At 25.5% G+C, this 12,587-nt stretch overlaps 1 protein-coding gene and 1 pseudogene across 1 annotated transcript; both read left to right on the forward strand.

The window, feature by feature from the left end:
• Positions 1–4: 4 nt before the first annotated feature.
• LOC105462168 (lipase 3-like) lies at positions 5–3,475 on the forward strand (the record flags this gene model as incomplete). Its single annotated transcript, XM_011708699.1, has 7 exons — positions 5–170; positions 522–636; positions 966–1,209; positions 1,553–1,711; positions 1,875–1,959; positions 2,259–2,401; positions 2,852–3,475. Coding segments are annotated over 7 exons (1,068 nt in total), but the record flags the coding sequence as incomplete, so codon positions are not given.
• LOC105462166 lies at positions 21–10,340 on the forward strand (annotated as a pseudogene).
• Positions 10,341–12,587: the final 2,247 nt, after the last annotated feature.

Consider the following 12,587-nt stretch of genomic DNA (forward strand, 5'->3'; position numbering starts at 1 on the left):
TGCCAGCCCGCTCAGAGATGTGTATAAGAGACAGGGTTATAACTTGGTAATACACAGAATACCAGGAAGTCCTTTATCTAAGAAACAGAGTAGAAAAATTGTTTTTATTCAACATGGTATCTTTGCCTTATCTGATACCTGGGTGTTGTTTGGTCCTGGCAAAGACCTTGGTGAGTGATTGTACAATGTATTGTCAACACATGATACATTGGTTATTAAATTATGTTAATCAGATTCAAAGAATTATATTGTCATCTTGATAATGATGTAATCAAGCAAAACTTTTTATATTTTTCACTTTCTGTTTACTCTAAGTCCATATGAAATCTTTTGCGACACGTGGAATAATTCTGTTTTTATTAACTAACATAAAAAGATGATTACAATTGTCAATAATTTAACAATAATGTGATATTTGATAAAACTTATCTTTAGCTCTAATTTAGTCAAGTTAACTAATTAGTAGATAATTCGACCATGTAATAAGAAAATTCATTATACATCATTATCTTATGTTATAGCATTTTTATTAGCTGATAAAGGATATGATGTATGGCTTGGAAATTTCAGAGGAAATTCTTATAGCAGATTACATATAAAAATGTCTCCACGAGATAAGGACTTCTGGCAGTTTAGGTAAAATTTTATTTTAAAGGATTATATTTTTTATCAATTTTAACATATTTTTAATAATTTACTTATATTAATCTTAATGTCTTATATCTTCTATTTTGTTTAATTTAAAAAAACAGCTTTTGAGAAAACTAAAATTGCTAATTAAAATCGATTTTTTCTAAATAAAAATATAGACTTATAATGCTGTCCATACATGTATTACATACATGTATATTTCGATATTCTTGATAAAAAAAAATTAAATTAAAAGATTTGCAACAATTATTTGATATTTTTAATAGACTAAAAAGCTAATACAAGGGAAAACAAAATATACTTTTATTATTTAGCGTTCACGAAATGGGAACAAAAGACTTACCAGCTATGATTGATTATATCCTTAATTACACAAAACAAAAAACTCTATTCTACATCGGTCATTCGATGGGATCTACCGCATTGTTTATTTTACTATCCACGAAACCCGAATACAACACAAAAATAAAATTGGGAATCTGCCTTGCCCCAATCGCCATTTGGAAAAAAATACCTCCTTTTCTCCAATTTTTTGGTAATGATGTATCAAATATTAAGGTAAGGAGATTAATATTGTATTTTAAAAGAAATAAAGAGAAATATATGTTATATACATACAAGATGTGTATATATATATTAACATTATTCTAATAAAAAAATAAGGTTTATCAGTAGTATTACTTTATCATTAATACTTTATTATATTTATTGTTCATATCATAATAATTAATAAAGTTACATTTATTAGATTCCATTGCAATTCTGTTAAATACGTATTTTTTACTGTTGTTTACGTATTTTTCATATTTTCTTTTATATCTGTTGTTTACGTATTTCTCATATTTCCTTTTCTGTTTATTGTTTACGTATTTTTCATATTTTTTTAATATCTGTTTATTAGGAATTTCTTGATGTTAATGAAATATACGAAGTAGTTTCCTTGTCATCAACAACTATTACAATTGGAAAATCACTGTGTGCCGATGAAGCAATTACTCAGCCTTTTTGTGTTGCGATAACATTTCTAATCGTTGGATCCGATCCAGCACAACTTAATACTGTACAATATACATATTTAATTTATCATTGTTAATTGTAATACCTGTAACACTGTTTAGTATCTTTTGAAAATTAAATATTACAAATTAACATTTTTTAATTTATATTGTGTATTTTAATATGCAACAAATCAAAATTGTTTCTAATAAAACGATTCATTCTAGACAGCATTACCGGAAATATTATCGCATTTTCCGGCTGGATGTTCCGTACAAACGTTACATCATTTTTACCAAAATATTATTACGCGTGAGTATTACTTTCCTTTTCAGACATATTTTTATTATTAATATAATAATATAAACTAATTATATTAATCATAAAAATATTCTTTAAAACGTATATAAATGTTGCCTATTATTATTATCAGTTTTTATTTTCACTTTTTTAGTCTCTATTAATAATATAAAATAACCGTTCCAATCTTTTAAACACATTGTCCGTAATCACATGATGTTTTATATTTATCTAAATAAAAACTAAAATGTACAAATACGTTTAATTTTAATTCCATATTAATGTACGTAATAATTTATTGATTGTTGCAGACAAATTTCAAGCCTATGACTATGGACATGCTGGCAATTACAAACAATATGGGCAGAAAACACCTATAATGTATGATCTTAAAAAAGTTACAGCACCCTTAGTTTTCTTTTACGGCGCTAATGATATGGTCAGTTTAAAATCGGTAAGTTCACTTTTAATTTTTATAAAAACATCTCTTAAGTAAAAAATATATATTAAAGAAATAAAATATATATATAACTTATACATATAATATTATTTTATATTTCTTTAATATATATTTTTTACTTATATATATACACTTATAATGTGTATGTTTATAGCAAGATTTTATTTGTTTTATGCAAGCTTTTAATTTAGGTAAAAAAAATCGAAAATGTTTTTTAACTGTAAATAATTTAAAATTACCTAAAGTTTTTAAGTAATGTTACTTATTCTATATTTCCTAATATTATGCAAAATATCTTTCCTCTCTGTCATTTTCCTTTCTTCCTAACTCTCATATTATCTATCTATATTATTATTTATAGATATACAAACAACCTTCGAGAAATAATTGCTTATGTTTCTTTTATCATTACTACTAATTTTAATTCTATAATTTTATTTCTAGAATGTTCTGGAGACATATAAGCACTTGCCGAATATTATCATGCTGGAGGAAAATCCATATAAATTACTTAGTCATCTGGATTTTTTATGGGCAATCAATGCTAAGACTTTAATATACGATCGTGTAATAGAATTACTTCAGGAGTTTGATAATTAGGCGTGAACAATCAAGGAAGAATTATTCTATATCTGATTCTTATACTTTCTTGTTAAAAATATTTGCTTACTTTCGAATTACACGAGTATAGAAAATACCAATCTCTATTAATAAAAAAATTTATATTAAATTGTTGGCTACAAAATGCGACAAATTATCCTTTTTTGACAAATATAATAAGAATAATATTATTTTTTGTCATGGCAACGCTGTTTTTACCAAGATCTTTTTAAGGCTGGCAACATGAACTATAACGATAAGAAATGAATTAAAATATAATATTAGTATGTCCTGTATTATATACAGGATTCCTTAATTCCTTGTGTAAAATTCTGACATGTAACTTATCAATTAAAGTTACCATATTATTATTATTATTAAATATTTATAATGTTCCAATTCTGACTTGTGATTCTGCAATTTGATGTATTGGTTGAAAATTCTAAAATAATAATTTGTAAAAATGTAGAGATCGTTTCAGAGATGTTTTTATGCATTATTAAAAAATGCAATATAAAACTGGGTTTTTCCATTTCTATAACACTTTAAAAAATATATATTAAAACTGCTAAAACTAGTAAGAATATTCCCGAGTTTATGTCTCACAGTGGGGTAGTATATTAAATTTTATGCCTCGACAGTGTAATGCATCGTACTTTGGACAAACGAAACGTTAATTGGAAACTAAAATCTGCAAACATTTTTCTGAACAATAAAAGAAACTAGTTCCTTTTCGGTAACTTCTGAACACCGTATATAAATAAGATGATCATGATTTTGAAATAAGGTACAGATTCTAGACAACGAATCTAACTACAATAAGAGATTGATGTCTCTAATGGTTTACATCATAAAACAAACACAAAGATCAAATAAACAAAGCGTCATCCAATTCCCTTCCAAATCCTATTTATCTATCCTTGACGTTCTACCTCCCACCTAAGTGCCTCCTTCCATAGATTTCTTCTCTGCTATTTTATCCCCTCTTTTCCGTTTTAATTTTTCCTTTGTTCTTGAGTCATTATATATATCTTGTCATTCTATCTGTACATTTTTGACTGTTACCATGACTTCATTCACTTTGAAAATTGTATTATCCCGATCGTCATTACATTTTTAATAAGGTATGTTTTAATCAGATTTTTAATTCCCTATATTTAATTTTATCCATAACATCGCATTTTTTCAAATTCATTTTCTTGACTATTATCACACAAATTCTCCTTTTAACAAGCATGTTTCCTTTGGACAATTACTTTTATACGGACTCTGCATTTGATGTTCTTCCGCCTTTACACGGAGTTGGTATCTAACGTTAAACTTGAATTCATTTGGAAGCAATACTTACGTTTTTATGATCTCACCGTTTTATTATATTCATGTAAGTTTTTTTATTATTACGCTGAGGATGACCCAATTTATCAAGACATTTATATGTAATTTGTTTTTATTGATTAAAGCTGCTTTATAATATAGTATGAATATCTGACTCGGCTCATTGCTCATTTAATACATATTTAAATATAAAACATACACAAAAAATGATGGACCATGTAAATAAGAGAAATATATAAACATGTAAAATTTTGATTTCCTATTTTCAAAAACAATGAAACACCGGTAAGAATAAATGAGCAAAGATCTTTTTGTTTGATCTAAACAATCATCCATGATGATTCAATAACTCAAGTCAACAATCAATTACTCATTAAAAAATCAGATTTAATTTAGCTTCCTAGATAAAAGTCGAGTGGCTGAAGCATGTCTAGTAAAGTATCATGAAGTTTTTGACACACGGTCTTGACAACTTATATAATGACCGATTGTATTACTGTGACGCTTCTGCATAACATATCTGTTTGCGCGCTGTGCGTTCAACGCTGATAGTTTCAGTTTATCCGCCGTATCTAGTAGTTAATGTTTCTAGACTATAAAATCAATATAAGAACACATTAGAGATCGAATAATATATTGCTGAGGATGTTTTTAGTTTTTAAGAGATAATTTAAGGTGTTTTAATTGTATATATCGGTGAGTGCAATAATAGTTTAGTATAAAATGTGTACGAGTACATTAACATTATAAGTACAGTAACATCATTATAAAACATGCATGTAAAATGATGGACAGTGTAAGTTACAGAAACATACAAGCAATAGTTCTCAATTCCTATTTTGAAAATTTATGATACAAATCGATTAAGTGCCAATATTTGTAATAAAATGTTACCGATATAATAATAAATTTAAAACTTAATATAAATTGTAAGAATTCACAATTTGGAAATATCATAGATCTTAGAAAACATCTATTATAAAATCTATATAAAATACAATAAGACAAAAAGAGAGCAGACGAATTATTATATTAATATTAATTTTCAATATTTATTTGTTTAAACAAATTTTTATTACGCATGAATGTTATGAAATCACAAAAGATATAAAAATACGCGCTCTCACATTCGTCTCGCAGATTATATTCGTGATTATTTAGAAAAATATCAACCTTTAATTCAAGTTTTATTTATCAGTTTTAATTACCAATCCTAATTTTTACAAAAATTAATATCACATGACATTTAATGACATTTTTTATATTTATATTTTAATATTTATTGATATTAAGAAAAAATTAACATTAAATAATTATAAATAAACACAATACTAATTGCATTTGTAGGTTCCTTGAAATTCAAACAAGAACAAGTGCCATCAAACTTACGAAATAATACTATTGATATCAATAAGTTATACGTAGTTTACAATTGCATCAACGATAAAATAAAGATAAATATGAAATTTGTTTTCTTCATATTTATGCTCAATATAATGTCACTGGAATCACGGGAAGAAGCAAATTTTGGGGGAAACTTAGAATCATTTCCGAAAGTACTGCTCAACTTTATATTTCCTAAGAATCCTGGTATAGTGAGAGTAAGGAAGCCAGAAGATGTCAAAATAGAACCAAACAATGTAGCCATATTGGATTTTGTAAGTACAATAAAATTATTCTTTGATGTTTTTGCTTGTTAAAGACAAACTTGAAAAAATAATAGCTCAATTAAAAGATGTGGATTTATTTAGACAAAAGAATTTTGTTAATCCAGAAAACATCTTGCTGTATAAACGATTGTATAAATGTTAATACAGCAAGTTACTGCAGGAAGAATGTTTTATAATCAGTAGCAATATATAGTTATTAAAATATTTTTATCTAACAAGTAAACCTCGAGGAACGTCAGACGCCGATTTTTTTCAAATTTTTTACAGATATTTCTTATGTCAAAATATGAAAGAATCTATTATTAGTTTTAGTTCAAATTTATTTTTTAATAAAAAAAAATTTTTTATTTTACGTAAATACACGATTTTACATATATTTAAAGCTGTATTTCTTACACAAATGAATCTACATCCAAAAATCTATAAAAAAATATAAAAAGGTTTCAAAAAATTTGGTGTAAATTCATTTTTGTAAGAAATACAGCTTTAAATATGTGTAAAATTGTGTATTTACGTAAAATAAAAACATTTTTTTTGGCGTCTGACGTTCCCGAGGTTTACTTGTAAGCAACAAATATTATGTAAAATAACATTATCTATAAAAGAAACGTGCCTCAACTCATTTTGAATTACAGGATATTTAAAAAAAATTTTGTAACCGTGAGAAAATAAATAATATTCTTAAAATCTTATCAAATCTTATCTACATTGCCTTTTTTACGTTATTAAATTTCATATATATATTAGTGTCGGTCCACAATAAGGCTTATTTAAGCCTTACACCGTAAGATATTGACCAATTACAATCAATTATTTTCCAAATATTCGACTACGATTGGTCTATTTCTACTGCTTAGGGCTTAAAATCCTTATTGTGGATCGACACTTACGATTATTGAAAAATCTTGAACTCTTTAACATTCTATATGTTTACGCAGATCGGTTTAGTAGAGAGACATGGTTACCCCGCCGAAGAGCATTACGTCACAACGGAAGATGGTTATAACTTGGTAATACACAGAATACCAGGAAGTCCTTTATCTAAGAAACAGAGTAGAAAAATTGTTTTCATTCAACATGGTATTTTGGCCTCATCTGATACCTGGGTGTTGTTTGGTCCTGGCAAAGACCTTGGTGAGTGATTGGCAATGAACACATAATACATTAATTATTAAATTATGTTAATTAGATTCAAAAAATTACATTGTCATCTAGGCGGCGATGTAACTTCGAGCGTAACCTTTTAAATTTTCACTTTCTATTTACTCTAAGTCCACATGAAATCTTTCGCAGTGCGTGGGACGATCCTGTTTCTATACTGACAGAGAAAGATGATTACAATTAACATTATTTAACAATAATGTGATATTTGATAAAATTTATCTTTAGCTCTAACTTAGTCGAATTAATTTATTATTAGTAGGTAATTCGATAACATTAATAAGAAAACTAATTATACATCGTTATCTTGTGTTATAGCATTTTTATTGGCTGATGAAGGATATGATGTATGGCTTGGAAATATCAGGGAAATCCTTATTGTAGATCACATATAAAAATGTCTTCACAAAATAAGGACTTCTGGCAGTTTAGGTATAAAAACTTTATTTTACAAGTTTTATTTTAAAGAAATACTTTTTATTAATTTTTAAATTTTAACACATTTTTAATAATTTACTTATATTAATCTTACTTTATTATGTCTTCCATTTTGTTTAATTCAAAAAATAGGTTTGGAAAAAACTAAAATTAATAATTAAAATCGATTGTTCTTAAATAAAGAAAAAATACTCATAATGCTGTCCATAGATGTATTATATTGTATGTATGTTTTCATATTTTTGTTATGAAAAAATTAAATTAAAAAATTTGTAACAATTATTTGGTACATTTGATAGACTGAAAAGCATAATAGAAAGGAAAATAAAATAGACTTTTATTGTCTAGCTTTCATGAAATGGGAAGAAGAGATTTACCAGCTATGTTCGATTATATACTTAATTATACAAAACAAAAAAATTTACGTTACATCGGTCACTCGATGGGAACTACCGCATTTTTTATTTTATTATCCACGAAACCCGAATACAATACAAAAATAAAATTGGGAATTGGTCTTGCCCCAATCGCCATTTGGAAAAAAATACCTCCTCTTGTCCAATTTATTCGTAATGATGTATTAAATATTAAGGTAAGGAGATTAATATTGTATTTTAAAAGAAATAAAGAGAGATATATGTTATATACATATAAGGTGTATATATATTAACATTATTCTAATAAAAAAATTACTTTTATCAGTAGTGTTACTTTATTATTAATACTTTATTATGTTTATTATTAATATAATAATAATTAATAAAGTTATGTGAAGACTATTAAATAGATAACTGATACAGAATAATATCATTTTTTATAATATTATGTATTTTACATCAAATATATTTCTTTACATTTTTTGAAATTTTTGTTGTAAATATTATTGATGATTATTTATCATTAAAAAGTGTTTTAATTTAGATTGAAATGTTCAATAGTTCATCATATTGATCATATAAATAATTTATTTCTTGTTTACTTGTAGAATACGGTTTGTGCATTTTAACAATGTACATTGACTTTTATTATGTTATTCTTTTATTATTGATTGTATTAATAATTTTAAACGCTGATATACTTACATATATGTAATTATTTTGATGTTATATTTTTTATACTATGTTATATTCTGTAATATAATTTATGAAGATTTTCTTTGCAATCTGTTATATGTATACGTTTTTTATATTTGTTTATTAGGAATTTCTTGACGTTAATGAAATATATGAAGTACTTTCCTTATCATCAATGACCATTACACTTGGAAGAACACTGTGTGCAAATAATGCAATTATTCAGCCTATTTGTGCTGCGATAATGTTTTTAGTCGTCGGATCCGATCCACCACAACTTAATACTGTATAATATACATATCTAATTTATCACGGATTTCCTAATTGTAACACCTATAACACTGTTATAATTCTTATGAAAATTGAAGTTACAAATTTACATTTTTTTGTAAATTTGTATTCAGTATTTTAATATGCAACAAATTATAGTTATTTCTAATAACTTCGATTCATTACAGACAGCATTACCGGAAATATTATCGTATTTTCCGGGTGGATGTTCCGTACAAACATTACATCATTTTTTCCAAAACATGATTACGCGTAAGCATTACTTTCTTCTGCAAACATATAATAATGTAAATTCTTATGTTAATGATAAAAATATGCATATTCATATGTTGTTTCTTATTATTATTAATCTTATAATTTTCAATTTTTATTTTCACTTTTTTAATCTTTGTTAATAATAAAATAACCCGCATTTTATTATTAATTTTTTTAAACACATTTTATATTTACCTGAAAAACTAAAATTTTCAAATATTTTTAAATTATAATTCCATATTTATGTACATAATTAATAATAATTGCTGCAGACAAATTTCAAGCCTATGACTATGGAGATTTCGGCAATCGCAAACAATATGGACAAATAATACCTATAACATATGATCTTAAGAAAGTTACTGCACCCTTAGCTTTATTTTACGGCGCTAATGATATGGTTGCTTTAACATCGGTAAGGTCACCTTTAATTTTTATTTAAACACATCTCTTCATTTGAAAATATATATTGAAAAAAACAAATAAAATTATATGTATATATATGTTAGTTATTATTATTATTAACATTATTATATGTATATGTTACACATATAATATGTTTGTAGCAAGAACTTTATTTGTTTCATGCAAACTACTGATTTAGGTAAAAAAAAAATTGAAAGTATTTCTTAATTGTAAATAATTTAAGATTATCTAGTGTTTTTAAATAACGCAATCTACATTTCGTATTATTATACGAAGTATCTTTCTCCTGTTTTCTTCCTTGTTTCCACATCTACCTCTCTTATTGTTATGTTTATTTCTTCCTACCTTACATATCACATATGTTCATATTATTATTTATATGTCAAAAAAAGTCTTAAAGAAGTAATTGCTTCTTTTATCATTATTATTACTAATTTTAATTCTATATTTTTATTTTCAGAATGTATTGGAGACATATAAGTATTTGCCGAATGTTATCACGCTGGAGGAAAATTCATATAAATTATTTAATCATATGGATTTTTTATGGGCAATCGATGCTAAGACTTTAATATACGATCGTGTAATAGAAGTACTTACTTCAAGAGTTTGATAATCACGTATGAATAATTAATTAAAATGTATAATGTAATTGTTTCATTATAATTTATTGCATAAACTGTATTCTGTATGTATATATTGCTTAACATTCACGTGTGTAAAGACTTTAGTGTGCAAAAACGTTGCAGAATTAATCGAGATATCTATAGCTTCGCCTTCTTACTTGTTTATTCTCTATTCTTCTCCTTATTCTTCAACTTTTATTTATATAATGTAACACTAAACAAAGTTTTAATTTGAATAATACTGACTTATGTATAATATATAGTTTTTAAAAAGTTTTAATTAAATGTGCATATAATATATTCGGAAATAATAAAGAATTCTTTTGAAAATCAATATCTGCCATTCGTTTTTAAGTTTTTTTATTGCTCGCATTATTCATTAACTTTCAATAAATACACTAATTTACAGCAAAAAATTACCTTGAACCAGACTACGTGTCTCTTATAGATTTTTGGATACTAAAAACGATGCCGCAAGCAAAAAAATTCTAGCACGTCAGATTTCCAAGATAATTGAGGTTTAATACTTAAAAAATGGCTTCTTTTGCGATATTTAACATTTTTTTATAAAGAAGGTTAACGTTTTATTTTGAAATTTCAATCAGGAGTCATGAATGTATTGTTCATCCTCTATAAAATACATTTTTTTTTTTATTTCAATACCTTACTTTTTAGCTATGTTATGAACGACGCTAGAATTTTTTCGCTTGCGGCGTCGTTTTCAGCATCCAAAAATTTATAAGAGACATGTAGTCCGGTCCAAAGTAATTAAAAAAAAAATTTTTTTGTAAACAAGTGATATTAATTAAATTAACCTTTAACTTTTAAATGGCACTGTTCTTTCTAAAAATCATGTATGATATACATAACGATTTCATAAAACGGCCTTGATGGTTCGTAATACTCGACTATCGCTGTAAGATTGCAAAATTTCAGTATACATATTTATCTGAGCGTAGCGCGTTAAGCCTTTACGATTTCAACTTTTCCACTGTACGTATAACAATTAACATTCTTAGATTTCAAAAGTAAAATCACAAAAACACGATCGATTTGCGTTCAAAAATCAAATAATTTACTGAAGATCCTTCTAATTTTTGACTGCTGATTTAAGATGTTTTAAATTAAACGTACTAGTAAATATATTTAATATAAAATTTGCATGAAAAATAAGATGTTCTTCAATAACTAACAAACAATAATTATCTATTTCAACTCCAACTCTACAATGTAATACATATTTGAAAAACGGTGGACAATGTAAGATACCAAAACATACAAACAATATATTCTCATTTTCTATTTCTCGATACAAAAAAATTTAATTATTTGCAAAGTTTATAATATAAATATTGCCAGTAACTTAATTATTAAAATAATGTATGTAAAATTTAATATAAATTAAAGGAATTTTCTACTTGAAAGGTTAAAAGATTTTACGAAAATCTACAAGATACAATACCCTCTAAAAGTTGAATTACCACTGATTTTCAGTACATATCATTTTCCAGCATACATAAAAGTGTAATAAACAATGAGTATTTCAATGTTGTTTCAATAATAATATATATTGATTCAAACAGTAGAAAAATAAAAAATATAAAAATGTAATACACGCTCTCACATTTGCATCTGCGTACACATGTACATTACGTACATACATACATGTAGACATATGTACATATATTTTACATGTTAATTTTATAAGGACTGCATATTATATATAGATTTATTATATCACATTTTTTCCTTTAAGTTATAAATCTATATAATGTGTGTATTAAAAATTAAAATTATGAAATTAATTCAAAGAATTCTTTCGCTTGCTTGATTAAAAAATTTAGAACAAGGTCACATTCAAATTCCAATTTAATTTGTTAGTCAGTATTAATCAGCTATCCTTATAAGCCGTTCATAATCATACATGTGTATCATACTATTACTGATTGCAGCGCCTAACAATTTTCACAGACAGAATCTGGATGACTCATCTTTCTGCCTCCTATAGCTGATATTCAAGTAATTACGTTTACGCAAATTCCCGTTCTGTATATTTAACGCCACTAATAACCAAACAACGATTAGGAAATATGAATTATGAATCCAGTTATCATAAAAATAACATACTTTTAAAAAAAAAACAGGTTTGAGTTAATCTTTTTATTTAATACTTGTTTAATAAACTATTTAAAATACTGATAATACTTGCGAAAACGTTATAGAATAATAATGAATTCTAACGACAATTTGAATAAATAAAAATAATAAGTTTAATGTTTAAATACATTAGATCGGAAGAGCACAC

Source organism: Wasmannia auropunctata, unplaced genomic scaffold, assembly GCF_000956235.1.
Source record: "Wasmannia auropunctata unplaced genomic scaffold, wasmannia.A_1.0 LD269139.1, whole genome shotgun sequence".
Taxonomy (NCBI): domain Eukaryota; kingdom Metazoa; phylum Arthropoda; class Insecta; order Hymenoptera; family Formicidae; genus Wasmannia; species Wasmannia auropunctata.